The sequence below is a fragment of the Tursiops truncatus genome, chromosome 5, assembly GCF_011762595.2.
Source record: "Tursiops truncatus isolate mTurTru1 chromosome 5, mTurTru1.mat.Y, whole genome shotgun sequence".
Taxonomy (NCBI): domain Eukaryota; kingdom Metazoa; phylum Chordata; class Mammalia; order Artiodactyla; family Delphinidae; genus Tursiops; species Tursiops truncatus.
In genome coordinates this window covers 70,347,733-70,363,768 of record NC_047038.1, presented here as the reverse complement: position 1 = coordinate 70,363,768, position 16,036 = coordinate 70,347,733, and the positions used below count along the sequence as shown (strand labels likewise).

The following is a 16,036-nucleotide window of genomic DNA, read 5'->3' as shown; positions in this document are numbered from 1 at the left end:
TGGAAATGTTTTCACTAAGATATTTGTATTTATAATTTGGAATTCTCTCTTCAGAAAAACCTATGGCATGTGATTGTACATGAAAAACATTTTTTTTGGATGTTTATTTACATTAGGGAGTATTGCTGTGGACTTGAGAACAAATATTCTGTAAAGCACCTACAGTAGGGATTTTAAGTGGTTCAGTAGAATTATATACAGTAATGGGAGTTACAGTGGAATCTCTTGTTTATCTCCCACTTATGGCCCATGTTATGTCATATGCAAATTCTGCATGTGCCTCTATCCCCAGTGCTGGGCTAACACTGGCTTCATCATTATGTTCCTCCGCTACATTGAACATTGCACTTTACACAGTAAGAGATTTCTGCTGCATTTGTTGAAACTGAATTTCAAGGAGTAAATTTTCCTAGTCAGTGACTGAACAAAGAAGGCAGTATTATTATTATGCAAGGTATTCAGCAATATCCTAGGAGTGCAAGAGTTTATTAAGACATGGGCCTTCTTCATAACCACACTTCAAAAACCATTTGGCTTCGTTTGTTGAAGAAATACATCCCTTCAGAATACTTGTCTATGAAAATGCTTAGTTGGACATTGAGAGCTTTGCATGCAATTGTTCCTGACCTTCCAAGGACATCTGCCTCTGAGCTTTAACATTCAGTGCTTGTGGCATTTCAGCATGCATGTTTATAGAAGGTGCCACCCTCCTGTTGTCACCACCCTGCAGTGAAGGAATAGTGTTAAGTCTGAATTAGGGCGTGGATACAAATCAGAGCTGGAATGCAACCCACAGATACTCCTGCGGGGAGAAGGAAATTTTGCTGGGCTTCCCACGTTCTGAGGGTCCTGGCAGGTACAGGAGGAGGATTGCCTTCCAAGGAAGGAAGGGAAGGGATTTGCTATTTGTGAGTTCCCTAATGAACTGTACTAGAAGCATTTACCTACATGATTTGATTGAATTTTCAGCGAACGAAGTATTATTCCTTTTTGTTCAGATGCAGAGCCGAGGCTCACGGCCATGAATGAATTTGCCAGTGGCTCAAAGTGCTAGATTTGAACCCACTCCCGAATGGGTCCAAATCTAACTGTTTTCTCTAAACTGTGCCGCCTTTGACTTGCCCATGTCCATAAAAGTGCGAATTTGGTGAATGATTGTACTCCGATCATTCATAAGACAGGAAAATGTCTAGTTTGGTTGCTCTATTATGCTGAGGGAGATAGTTGTCTTTTACAGGGGCTCTCCAGGTATCTGGGCCTGCTTACTGACCCCGCCCCTGGAAACTCATTTTGCCATGTTTATCAGTCTCTTCCTGATCAGTAAAATGGACCAATTTCTAACCACCTAGAGCAATTTTAGTGGTATAGTAAAAAGATTTTTGAAGATTAAGGGTTTTCTTTGTTTTTTGTTTTTTTTTTTTTAAATTTCTAGCTCCGTGGCTCGAGGCAGGCTACTTCTCCAGGTTTTCCTTGTCATCAAGGCTGGCAGCACAATTGCATCTCCAGGGAGCCCCACCTGCAGGGATTCGAATTCCATTGGTCTGGAGGGGGTACCCAGGCAGCAGTACCTTTGTAAAACTCCCCCAGTGATTCTCGTGTGCAGCCAGGTTTGAAACCACTGCCCTAAAGGGTGTCTGGTGTCTCTTTTGCTGCTAACATTCTATGATCTTTTTTTTTTTTTTTTTTTTTTGCGGTACGCGGGCCTCTCACTGCTGTGGCCTCTCCCGTTGCGGAGCACAGGCTCCGGACGCGCAGGCTCAGCGGCCATGGCTCATGGGCCCAGCCGCTCCGCGGCATGTGGGATCTTCCCAGACGGGGGCACGAACCCGTGTCCTCTGCATCAGCAGGTGGACTCTCAACCACTGCGCCACCAGGGAAGCCCTCTATGATATTTTGATTCTATAACCAGCTCTAGGACAGTGTCTGGTACAGAGCAGGTGCTTAGCAAATGAATGAGACAGCCTCCAGGGAAATGGTTGTCACAGGGAAAATAGTTGCCACAAAGTCCCCGTACTTTGTGCCGCATAAACCTCTGTCAAATACTTGTGGAAGTCATTTGCTCTGAATTTGGGGTAACATTGGTTGATTTATTTTTGAGGACTGTGGTGAACTAATTATACTGAGTTAACTAATTATCCTAGTTAGTATAATTAGTTATACTAATTATCACACAGTATAGTGATGAATGTTATAAGGTCTTGAGTCAGGCTGCCTGTCTTCCTATTTCTTCTTTATCATTTCCGGCCTCTGTGGACAGAGAAAGTTACTCAGTCTCTCTGGGCCTCAGTGTCCTCATCGGTAATATGGAGACAATAAGTAATGGTAACTACCTCTAGAATTGTTGGGCAGAATAATGAATCACTGGATGTCAAGCACAGAGACCAGTGTCTGGCATGCAGTAACTCTCAAAGGGCATTAGGATTTATGGTTGTGATTGTGGCTGTGATCTTATTCTCCATGCCCTCCCTCCTCGCAACACTGCTCCCACCCCTGCCCCGCCAAAGGTCACGTGATACATTGTAGAGGAGACAAATACTACAATAGGCACAATGGTTTTCAAAGCAGCACCACATGAAGCTATGTAGAAAGGAGGCCACCCAAACAGCACAACATAAAAACTGATATTCCAAATAATGTTTCCGAGTCATCAGAAATGACTGTACCGGGCTTCCCGTGTGGTGCAGTGGTTGGGAGTCCGCCTGCCGAGGCAGGGGATGCGGGTTCCTGCCCCGGTTCGGGAGGATCCCGCGTGCCGCGGAGCGGCTGGGACCGTGAGCCATGGTCGCTGAGCCTGCGCGTCCGGAGCCTGTGCTCCGCACCGGGAGAGGCCACAACAGTGAGAGCCCAGCGTACCGCAAAAAAAAAAAACAACAAAAAAACTGTACCTACCATAGTTTCTTTACTAAGACAGGATGCAAGTAAATACTAGAAAGATTTCCACCACATTAATAAAAATAAAAGTTTACCATTCTATGCCGATGGAGGAAGCTTCAGATGTGTGGAAGGTTCACTTCTGTTTAGTGACAGTCTGATTATGCGGAATCAATCAAATTATTGAATAATCTTGAATTCCCACTATGTGTGAAGCATGTTCTAGATACATAGTAAATGTAGAGACTGTTAAGACATGGCTTCTTGCTTCATGACACTTTTAATCTAATCAGGGAAATGGCATATAAAAATAGAGATCATTAAATATAGTGTTTTAGAACAATATAATAGATGTCACCGAGCAAAAGAAGATTGTGTAAAAAAAAAAAAAGGCCCTGTGAGTAGAGAAGAGTGCAGATCACTGGTTGCCAGCTTGGTGTGGAGAGACCTGATGGAAAAGACGAGATTAGAACTGGCCTTGGACTGAGGTGATGTTTGGATATTCCAGGACAGTAGCTCTCAACTGGGGGCAGTATTACTCCTGGGGGGTGTTTTGCAATGTATGGAGACCTGTATGATTGTCACCACTGCGGAGGTCGGAGGGGATGCTACTGGCATTTAGTAGTGGGCAGTGGCTGGGAGTGTTGATGAATATCATACGAGGCACAGGGTAGCTTGCCGCCACAAGGAGTCCCCCAGCCCCAAATGTCAGCAGTACTGCAGTTGAGAAATCCTCCTTTGGAGCTAGAAGTCAATAGGTGAAAAAACCCCAGGAGGTCAAGAAGCCCGGGTCACTGTAATAATCTGGGCAACTGTGGGCAAACTGGTTAACCTCTTTGGTCATCTCAAAACGAGGGCATCTCGGGATGGAAACTGAGCTTCCATATTTGAATCCTGAGTTGAGGCAGCATGATTATGTTTATAGACTCATAGAGACTGAGCCAATTGAACGAGGCTCATGATAAAAGGCTTTCTGTTCCTTAGCTCTCCCCTTCCATTTAATGACGATTTTGAGGGGTAAACGTTAGTCATTGTGATGCCAGACTGAAATAGATATTAACAAGCAAGAACTTCAGAAGTAACATTTTGTATCAAGCTCTCTTTCAGAAAAAAGGATCTGTATCTAGAAAAACACCTACCTTAGGTTACGCAAAATTATGCTTGTATTGAATGAGAAAATCACAGCAGGCAGCTTTTGCAGGTGTTGATCGTTGGCCCCAAATTACACTCACGACATCTCTTTTCAGTTCAAATAAACATTTATTCCAATAAAAGGAGGCACTGTGATCTTTGCTATTTGCTGTGTATTTCTGGGTGTGCAGTGCCTTTGGTTAAGGCTCTGTGTGTTTACTAATTACACAGACCTTAGGGAGGCAACAAGTTGTCTTCCAAATGCAGCTAGTTTTGTATCTAACCTCTGAAAATGGCATCTAACCAAGAAAGTCATAACAGTGGAAAGTTGCATCTGCACCTATGTGAATAATGAGGAATTTTTTTAAATGTTTGAATCATTTTCACTTATGAAATAAGTTAATAAGTGAGCATTAGTTTACAAAATATGTCCAATGAGGTGCTTTAGTATGAATTACCGGGGATCCCAGAATAGGCCACACAGAGGGGCCACGTTGGAAATTTTTAGTGTGTTCTCAGGTTAATCAGATTCTGAAAGGAATATTTGATTTCCCAGTCCTATCATCAAAAAAATGAAGTGTACTGCTTAAAAAAATTAATTCGTATGGTTTAAAATCTGTCACCCCTCCACCCTGTCTCCTCCTTCAGGTAATGTAAGTACTTCTGCACTGATGGTCAAGGTGAGGACCCTGGTACTGCTGATTCTAGCATGCCGATTCAAAACTTCTCACAAGAGATGAAAATAAAAAATCAGAAAGATCTTTTAAAACTTCCTGAGGAAATGTATATATCTTGATGCACAAATTGCCCAACCCTGCTCAGTGGGCAGGAGAACCAAAATCATAACCTTTCTTGACTCAGCCTGTGTGTGTGTGTGTGTGTGTGTGTGTGTGTGTGTGTGTGTGTGTGTGTGTGTGTGTGTGTGTGGTAGCAGTGGGGTGCAGGGTGGGAAGTTAGTGTCCTCTGCTGCTGAATGGGAGGAAATAGTACGGTCAAGGTGAAAACTGGGATCTCTTTTTAGTCCTTATATTTTCCCTTATGATGGTTGTCCCAGGCGAAATGAAAAATTAAAAGTACTTACAAAGTTCTGTATGTGTATAAGTGTGAGCATATGTGTATGCACGTGTGTGTTTGTGTATGTACACATACACACACCCTCTTAATGATGGCGCTGAACAGATGATCGCTAAGGCCCATTCCATTTCTAAAATGATGTCATTCTAAGAGTATTTAAGTAACTTTTTTTTAGAAGAATGCTCTTTGAAAGAGAAGTTGATGAATCATGTCAGTAACAAGTATAATATTTTGATGTGGCTAACAGTTTCACTGATCAATGCCCAAGACTTTTTAAAATAAATTTATTTCTTTATTTTTGGCTGCGTTGGGTCTTCATTGCTGCTCACGGGCTTTCTCTGGTTGCAGTGAGCAGGGGCTACTCTTTGTTGCAGTGAGTGGACTTCTCATTGCGGTGGCTTCTCTTGTTGCAGAGCACGGGCTCTAGGCACGTGGGCTTCAGTAGTTGTGGCACGTGGGCTCAGTAGTTGGGGCTTGAGGGCTCTAGAGCGCAGGCTCAGTAGTTGTGGCACACGGGCTTAGTTGCTCTGCAGCATGTGGGATCTTCCCGGACCAGGGATCCTACCCATGTCCCCTGCATTGGCAGGCAGATTCTTAACCACTGCGCCACCAGGGAAGTCCCTTTGCCCAAGACTTCTGATAATAAATTGTTATAGAGTTTGGGATGTTTATAGTAAAGAGGCACCCATCACCAGTTGTATGAGATGCAGGCGTCTGCTTGAGGAGGAACAATTAGCTGTAATCAGGAGACTGGACTGTTGACCATTAGATTCTTGGTCTTTCTCAGCCAAGCAGACTGATCCTCACATGTGCCTCCATTTCTCACCTCTTTCCTTCGTTCTTGCTATTCCCTCTATTTGAAACCTGCTGAAGTTTTCATTCCATCCACTCTACCAAAATCCTCCTCATCTTCCGTGATCCCGCTCCAGCCTTACGAATCTATTTTTGAACTTCATTCACTTTAAATAAGGGAAAAAACAATACATTTAAGAAATCTAGTTTCTATTACATGCAGGCTTTACATGTATTTTAAACATTTTTACAGCTTTATTGAGGTATAATTTACATACTGTAAAATTAACCCATTGATTTTTAGTAACTTTATAGCATGTGCAACCATCCCACAATCTACTTCTAGAACTCTTTCATCTCTCCCCACACTTTCCTTCTACCTATTTGCAGTCAGTCCCCACTCCCACGTCTCCAGCCGTACATAACCACTGCTCTGACATCTGTCTCTGTAAGTTTGCCTTTTCCGGGAACTTCATAAATGGGTTGCATAATACGTAGTCTTTGTATCTGGTTTCTTTCACTTAGCATAATGTTTCTGAGCTTCACCTATGCTGTCACATGTATCAGTAGTTTGATACTTTTAATTGGTGAATAGTATCCCATTGTATGAATATACGACATTTTGCTTATCCATTTACCGGTCGTTGAGCATTTAGATTGTTTCCAGTCTCTGGCTATTATGAATAACGCTGCTCTAGACATTCACATACAAGTCTTTGTGTGGATATATATTTCACTTCTCTTGGGTAGCTTTCTAAGTGTGGAATTCATGAATCACATGATAAGGTTAGAGTTAAGTTTATAAGAAGCAGCCAAACTGCTTTCCAAAGTGGCATTATTATTATTTTACATCCCCACCAACTATGTATGAGAGTTTCAGTTTCTTAAAATCCTTGCCAATACTTGGCATTATCTGTCTTATCTATTATAACTATTTTAGGGGATATGTAATAGTATCTTATTGTGGTTTTACTTGCATTTCTTTAATGATTATTTTGAGCACCTTTTCATGTGCTTATCAGCCATTCATATGTCTTTATGAAGACTTTCTATTCAAGATTTTTGCCTCTTTGTAATTGGGTTGTTTGTCTTATTATTGAGTGTAAGAGGTCTATATATATTCTGGATATAAGCCCTTTATCAGATACATGCTTTGAAAATATTTTTTTCCAGTATGTGGCTTGTCTTTTCATTTTTAAATAGTGTCTTTGGAAGCGCAAATATGTTTAATGTTAATGGATAACCATTTATTATTGTTTTCTTTTAGTCTTGTGTTTTGTTGTTATATCAAAGAATTCTTTGCCCTCCCCAAGGTCACGAAGACTTTTTTCCTATGTTTTTTCCTAGAAGCTTCATAATTTTAGCTCTTACATTGAAGTCTATAATCCATTTTGAGATAATTTTTATGTATGGTTTGAGGTAAAGGTCAGAGTTCATTTTTGCGTATTTGAAATCCAATTGTCCCAACACCATTTGTTGAAGAGTATTCTTTTGCCATTTAATTGTCTTGGAAACTTACACACATTGATTTATTATTTATACCTTCCCCTAAACTCTATTAAGTAATTGCTCTTATCCTAACTTCAAAACTAAGTTTACAGACTTATATATTTTAACTAATATGCTCTAATTCCCACAGCTAATAGATGATAGAACCATGATAGGAGTTCTGTTTTACCCAAGAACAAGACCTATCTTCTTATTAAAATTTCCTTGCATGATGTTTATTCCAACATTAAACTATAAGCTTCCTGAGGTTATATATCACTTATTCTTATCTTGGCACCGTAATCTAGGACAGTAGTGTTTATTTGAGGGTCATGCTGTGAAACATTCAATTGACTTAAGTGATGTGAAACTAAGTAATGACTCTGTAATCTAAATGACTTTTTCTCTTTGTTACGTTTATGCTTACCATGGGCAAAACTAGACTTTCATTTTAAAGGAAACATTTTTTAAGAAATAACTACTCACCCTCTATTAAGTATTCATTCTGTATGAACATGAACTTCATTAGGAACCACGGTGAGTTGAGAATGTCTTTTCTCATATTTGACTCTAAAGGAGCTTTGAGGTGTCATAAAGCGGAACTCAGATAAATACCGTTAGGAAGTGATAAAAGCATTGTCTTGGGAGCCAGAGGGTCCTAGTCGTGGTTCTTCAGGAACTTGTTATGTGACCTTGAGCAAAGCATTAGATCTCTCTGCACCACAGTCTCCTCACCTGTAAAAGAAAAGATGTGGACCAGGTTACCATTATGATTTCCCCTCCATGATATGCTATCGTTATATAAACTGCTACTGTAACATCCTGTTCTGCTCTAACGAGCCATCGGTGGCTTCTCTTATTTTCAGATTGCAGCGAGAGTCTGTTTCACTGTCACACGGGCAAGTGCCTTAATTATAGCCTGGTATGTGATGGATATGACGACTGTGGGGATCTGAGTGATGAGCAGAACTGTGGTAAGTAGCACTATTTCCCTGAAGGTTTTCATTTAAAATTGCAGACATTTATAATCAAGAACTTGTAGCTCATTGTTTGTTAATGTGATTAGTGGGTGAAATTACAAAATGATTGGTTTCTTAATTTTCCGAAAGAGGAAGCTTTTTAAATTATTAGTCTCAGTCATGTCTCATGTGTAAATGTAAGATTTCTGACAAAAAGTCATACTAAGGAAATGCTAGAGATGTGGAGTAGAAATGGGAGTTAACTTTTTTTTTCTCTTTAAAAATGTTTGGTTTCTTCTGTGGTTGGAGCCGGTGGCTCGTGTTTAGATTTTGAGCTCTTGAGCAAAACGTTGCAGACAGATATATTTTCTCTTCCTGATCCCCTTATTATGTATAACCAGAGAGCCCTCCTTTATTTGATTGCCACACACTACGGGGGCAACTTCTGCAGTGCGGATATCGAAGGTTAGAAGGGTGCATCTGTTTTATGTACAGAAGCTGATCTTAACTTTTAAAGAAGGAACCTACCTCCTAGTTGCACGTTTGTACCTATAAACAGCATCTTCCCAATTCCTCACCCTCCCAGCCCCTGGTAACCAGCAGTCTACACTCTGTTTGAACAAAATCAGATTTTTTTAGATTCCACATGTTAGTGATATCCCACAGTATTTGTCTTTCTTTTTCTGGCTTACCTTATTTAGCATAAACGTATACAACACTCTATGTCAATTACATCTCAATTAAAAAAACGAGAATGACCCTACCTTTAAAAGAGCCGAGTCCAATTCCGAATGCCCTCTCATGAATTAAAACCAGCAAAATTCTTCTTGCTTATTTACCTTTCTGAATTTGTGATTAGCTTTTGAATTTTTTTTTAGGTAGTATATTATTGAGTGACAGAAGAACTTTCTAATAGGAGCAGAAGGGCAAGGTGAGATGAGGCAGGACACTGGGAAAATGATGTGAAATGATTATTCAGCATTAGAGAACATCAAAAGAAATGCTGGGGGAGAATCAGGAGTGGGTCAGGGGAACGCCTCGGAGGAGTGGTGAATGTCCCAAATGGCCCCATGCTGGGAAACTCAGTAGTTTCTAGAAGCACCTGTGTAGCTGCCTCTCACTGCATCCATAAGAACGTTGGAAAATGTATGTATGCGCAAAACATCCCACGGGTCACTAGATAGATATGGATTGTCTTCTGGGATCGAGTAGTCTTGGGACACAAAGAATGAGACGCCGTTGTAATTGTATACATCATAAAATGTATAGTTTGGGGCCTTAGAGATTATCTACTCCAACTCCTCCTTTTACCAATAAGATAACTGGAGAAAAGAGAGTAAAAATGAGGGAGGGGGGAATTGAGTGTAGCTTGGTAGTTCAATAGGTCAGTGGAGAGGACCCGTGTATAGTTGGCGTGTGAAAGACAGTGGTCTTACCAACTCAACCTGGTTCCTCTGAAGGTAGTAGGATATCATGAGGTTTGTGCTCTTAGGATGACTTTGTTTCTATCTAATGGTAATAATCACGAGGTCCTCTTAGACCATTCTCTGTCCCGGCTGCCCATCTTTAGCAGGCTGAGCATGTGCTGGCTCCTCTGGTTCCCACCCGTGCATCCCAGCCATTGTGTCTTTCTTCTTTACTCTGCACCATTTCGTCCATCTTCTTCACTTAATTGCTCCCCTATATCCTTCCTTCAAGACCCATGGTCCCTCCACAGGTGTGTTAAAGACAGTGGTGCTGTTAATGGAAATCCATGATAGTTCCTCATTATGGAATCTGCTATTCACGAATCTACATACATCTTTTAAAGGGTTGTTTATATTAAGGTTATTCCATGTCTCATATCAAAGAATCCTATAGGTTCTGCCCTCTGTGAGAGGAAACACCACTTAGTTCTCCTTTTCCCCCAGGAATATATAATTTGGGACAGGGGTTAAATCCAGGATAAAAAGAATCATTAAAAAAACCCAAATATTTTGCATTTCTTACCCAGCAGTTCTTTCAAGTATGAGTTATATATTTAGACAGTTCAATAGAAAACCTTAGCTTAGCATCAGGCAAGATGACAGGAGGAGATACCTGCCTCCGCAGTTTACCACAGAGAGGTAAGTTGCAATTCTTAGAAACATGGCAGAGTTGTCATGAATCATCAGATCAGCTATCTGCATTGTGAAACCCAAATCACAGTTCTGTTTATTTGAGCCAAATCACAAAATTTTCATAAGGAAAGAAAACAGTGACTAAACACAACAAAACCCAGAACAAGCTATGGGTCCTAGAAAAGCTGGGAGCTTGTTATTCATCTGAAAAGCAGTCAGGTCTTACCCCATAGTGATGGTGGCCGGGGGGCCACATGGTTGCCCGGGAGGTGCCAGACCCAGAGTAGAAAGGTTATTGACGGTATTGGAATAATTGGAACAGACTCTCTTCTACTGGAACTTGTTCTACTGGAACAAGCCACACAGTTCTAAGTGTTTGTCATGCTGGTTCTCTCCATCCTCCTGAGTTTTTCTTTCCTCCAGACTGCAACCCCACAGAGGAGCATCGCTGTGGAGATGGACGCTGCATTGACATAGAGTGGGTGTGTGACGGTGACCATGACTGTGGGGATAAGTCTGACGAGGTCAATTGCTGTGAGTGCCCTGAGGGCTTTCATTTTGCTTATTTTTCTACTTCTGCCTGTTTAGTCAAATACACTCAAGGTTCACTATCTAAACAGATTCTTACCCTTTGGTCCTAACCTATACAGATAATAATTGAGTGGTGTGATGACAATAACAGCATAGTGTAACTGACTTCCGCCTCTCTCTCTCCAAAACTCCAAGCCTGATTCGGCTGCTCTGGCCAAGCGGGTGGCAGTTTTCTTTCTCATTGTCCACAAACATCCTTTCTGGGTCTGCGACTTTGTCAAAGGGAATGTTCTTCCCAGAGACTGGGGCATTTTTCTTCTGCAAACAATATATGAGCAGTTAAGTGGGAGCCTCCAGAGGTGCTCTCAGGTACCACGTGTGGGAGAACCGGGGGAGAAGTGGCAGAGATAAGAGAGCCTTCAGTGTTCATAGAGTTACACAGAGTGTGCAATAATATTGTAACTTTAGAGCCTGTCTTATTTCTGGGTGAGTATATCCGGAGAAAACTCTAACTCAAAAAGACACATGCACCCCAATGTTCATTGCAGCACTGTTTACAATAGCCAGGACATGGCAGCAACCTTAATGTCCCTCGACAGATGAATGGATAAAGAAGATGTGGCACATATATACAATGGAATATTGCTCAGCCATAAAAAAGAATAAAATAATGCCATTTGCAGCAACATGGATGGACCTAGAGATGATCATACTAAGTGAAGTAAGCTAGACAGAGAAAGGCAAATATCATATATCATATGTGGAATCTAAAAAAATGATACAAATGAACTAATATACGAAACAGACTCACAGACATAGGAAACAAACTTACGATTACCAAAGGGGAAAAGGGGGTGGGCGAGGGATAAATTAGGAGGTTGGGATTAACATATACACACAGCTACGTATAAAATAGATAACCAACAATGTCCTACTTATAGCACAGGGAACTATACTCAATATTTTGTACTAATCTATAAGGGAAAAGAATCTGAAAAGGAATGGATACATATATATATATATATATATATATATATATATATATATATATATATATATATATATATAACTGAATCACTGTGCTGTACACCTGAAACTAACACGATATTGTAAATCAACTATCCTTCAATTAAACAAAAAAAGTCTTCAGGTAGCTATTACACTACCTGCCTAAGAAAATCAAAAATGGCTGATCACATTTTATTCCCTAGAAACTACAGTATACTCAGTAGGGGATAAAAAAATGATTGAACAGCAGCAGCTATTTGTTAAAAGAGAGTAATATTGATCTGAAAGAATTAATATGGTACACTTTATGCATGTTCAAACTAATTAAACTCTTTATTCCATCTTTTGCGGTCTAATAAAAGCAGGAACAGCTGATACCTATGAGATTGACTATTTAATTTGCCTATAATTTGAGACAAAATTACAAATGTGGGTTGCATGGTTTTTATTTTGACATAAGAAAAATCACATCAATTAATTAGGAAATGCAATGCCCAGCTTTCTCCTTTCCTGAACTTGTTTGCACTGGAATAGTACCTGAGTCCTTGCTTAGTGGACATAGTGGAACAGAGTGGACTGTATTTTGGTGGATCTTGGAAAAGCAAGGACTTGGTGCTCATGTGTGTATTTATGTATGTGTGTGTGTGTGTATGTGTGTATGTAGACCATAAGTTGGTGAAGGCCGAGGTCATATGATACATGGGTTTCTAACGCTCTAAAAGACAATAGGGATAAAATTAAGACAACCTTCAGAAATTGGAAGGTTAATGGCCACTAGACCATCCCTTTTAAATGTCAGACGTCGTAAGCAAGTTTTGAAATAAAGTGTTTATTGTGGGGTAGGTACTATGCAAGTCTTTCATATATACCACTTCATTAGTGCATTAGGTCAGGTTGGTGCAGAGTGAAATGCTGGGGCTTGGGTTAGAAAAGCTTGCCTTCACATTCTGGCCGTACCTTTTAACAGCCTTGAGACTTTGAGGCAAACACTAAACTCTCTAAGCTTCAGTTTCCTTCTTCTAAACAAGGTCGATAATATCCATTTGCAAATTTGTTCTGAGGATTTGAGATTAGACACCTAATACTCCTAGCACAGTTATTGCCATATAGTAAGGCTTTAATAAATTGTAGCTTTTATATTAGTAGTATAACTACTACCATCATTAATACTGTTTTTCACCATGTAATGATCAAGAAAAAATTTTTAGTGAGTGCTATTTAATAAGAGAAGAGAAATTCCTGAAAGGGAACTTTCCATTCCAAAAATACTTGGAATGAACAAAATGAATGATATATTCATTCATTTATGCAGAACATTCAGAAATTTAGAACACCTCATTCTTGGTGATGCCAGATAAATGGAAATCATTGATGTGATCTGTAGACTGAAAGAAGTAGCGATAATTAAAATGCATGTTATTTTGGCATTTCCTAGCATGTCACAGCCAGGGTCTGGTGGAATGCAGAAGTGGCCAGTGTATCCCCAGCACTTTCCAGTGTGATGGAGACGAGGACTGTAAGGACGGAAGTGATGAGGAGAGTTGCACCAATGGTAAGTGTGTGCTCCAGCCCCGGAAACAGTCCTGACCGGTGGGCCTTTCCTTGGGAGCACAGCAAAAAGTTGGAAGTTACCTACAGCTTAAAGGATCCCCATATAAATAATGCCAGATTGCCTAATGCACTGGTCCTCACAGCTCTGGTCAGCCAGAAACCCTTGCTTATGGTAAATGTAACTCTCATGCAACTTACACTGAAAAATCATCCCTAAGGGTGAAGAGTAGAGGTTAAACACTTAAACAGCATGGGCAGATTCAGTTACGTGTTTTATGGGGAAACACCACGATAAAGAGGAAAGTGTAGCGTATAGTATTCAATTCAATTAGATTTCAATTAGAAATAACTGGCTTCTGAAATTAAATGTAACAGCTTCCTAAAATAACCATGTGCAGAGAAGCAGTTTAATGCCTCACATCTTAACTGGGGTATAATTACTTTACAATGGTGTGTTAGTTTCTGCTTTATAACAAAGTGAATCAGCTATACATATACATATATCCCCATATGCCCTCCCTCTTGCGTCTCCCTCCCACCCTCCCTATCCCACCCCTCTACGTGGTCACAAAGCACCGAGCTGATCTCCCCATGCTATGTGGCTGCTTCCCACTAGCTATCTATTTTTACATATGATAGTGTATATATGTCCACGCTACTCTCTCACTTTGTCCCAGCTTACCCTTCCCCCTCCCCGTGGCCTCAGGTCCTTTCTCTACATCTGCGTCTTTATTCCTGTCCTGACCCTAGGTTCTTCAGAACTATTTTTTTTTAATTCCATATATATGTGTTACCATACGGTATTTGTTTTTCTCTGACTTACTTCACTCTGTATGACAGTCTCTAGGTCCATCCACCTCACTACAAATAACTCAATTTCATTCCTTTTTATGGCTGAGTAATATTCCATTGTGTATATGTGCCACATCTTCTTTATCCATTCATCTGTCCATGGACACTTAGGTTGCCTCTATGTCCTGGCTATTGTAAATAGTGCTGCAATGAACATTGTGGTAGATGACTCTTTTTGAATTATGGTTTTCTCAGGGTATATGCCCAGTAGTGGGATTTGCTGGGTCATATGGTAGTTCTATTTTTAGTTTTTTAAGGAACCTCCATACTGTTCTCCATAGTGGCTGTATCAACTTACAGTTCCACCAACAGTGCAAGAGGGTTCCCTTTTCTCCACACCCTCTCCAGCGTTTATTGTTTGTAGATTTTTTGATGATGGCCATTCTGACTGGTGTGAGATGATATCTCATTGTAGTTTTGATTTGCATTTCTCTAATGATTAGTGATGTTGAGCATCCTTTCATGTGTTTGTTGGCAATCTGCATGTCTTCTTTGGAGAAATGTCTATTTACATCTTCTGCCCATTTTTGGATTGGGTTTTTTTTTTGATATTGAGCTGCTTGTAAATTTTTGAGGTTAATCCTTTGTCAGTTGCTTCATTTGCAAATATTTTCTCCCATTCTGAGGGTTGTCTTTTCGTCTTGTTTATGTTTTCCTTCCAAGCAATATACTTAAATACAGTTTAAAAGGAGTCTGATATTATCTGTGAAACCTCCAAAGAAAAAGTAAATCAGATAAGTTGGTTTTTTTAAGTGTGTCTATTTCTGCCAGAAAAGAAAGCTCTATACTGATTGTTTTAAGTCCCAGATTGTGTAGAAGCATCTCTCAGTACAGGGTTGGTAATATCCTTTGACTTAAAAATCACTACATTTGCTTATAAGTGACCTTACCTCTTCCCAACATAGCCTAGTTGTTAAGAATGTGGATGTTGCCGCCCAGCTGCCTGGGTTCAAACCCCAGCTCTGCCACCCACTCCCTGGTTGACTTTAGTCCAGTAACTTAGCCCTGTTACATTTCAGTTTCTGTGTCTGTAATCTCAGAATAATGATAACTACTTCATAGAGATGGCACGTGGTGAGGACTCAATAAATGTAAGTTCTTATCACATAGCTGCTATGTGAAAGCAAGTCTTAGGCTGTGTATATTCCAAATCAGCTAATGAGATTGGTCACCGATAACTAAATTAGCTTTTTCATAGTGAATATTGACCATTAGGATGGCTTTAATGAAAACGCATTTCAGACCTAAAGGGAGAGGCTTTTATTCACAGATTTAGTCCATAGAAAACTAGATAACGAGTGCTTCATTTTACCAGTTGTTTTTTTTTTTTGCGGTACGCGGGCCTCTCACTGCTGTGGCCTCTCCCATTGCGGAGCACCGGCTCCGGACGCGCAGGCTCAGCGGCCATGGCTCACGGGCCCAGTCGCTCCGTGGTATGTGGGATCCTCCCGGACGGGGGCACAAACCCGTGTCCCCTGCATCGGCAGGCAGACTCTCAACCACTGCACCACCAGGGAAGCCCCATTTTACCAGTTTTAAAATTCAGAAGGAATTCCCTTTCTAGCCATGAGTTATTGTGTGCATGTCAGCCAAGCAACTCCCTTTTGATCAAATAGTTCTTTCTCTCTACATAATTCAATGCTGTTTGAAATAATTTTGGATTTTTTTTTTTACTATGCA

General features: G+C 40.5%; 1 protein-coding gene across 1 annotated transcript in view; it reads left to right on the top strand.

Moving 5' to 3' along the window:
* The window catches only part of CORIN (corin, serine peptidase), a 217,293-nt gene that overhangs the window by 120,496 nt on the left and 80,761 nt on the right, over nucleotides 1-16,036 (top strand). The window contains exons 7-9 of the mRNA XM_033856407.1: nucleotides 8,223-8,330; nucleotides 10,838-10,948; nucleotides 13,389-13,505. Coding sequence (XP_033712298.1) covers nucleotides 8,223-8,330; nucleotides 10,838-10,948; nucleotides 13,389-13,505 — 336 coding nt within the window. The remainder of the gene's footprint in view (nucleotides 1-8,222; nucleotides 8,331-10,837; nucleotides 10,949-13,388; nucleotides 13,506-16,036) is intronic.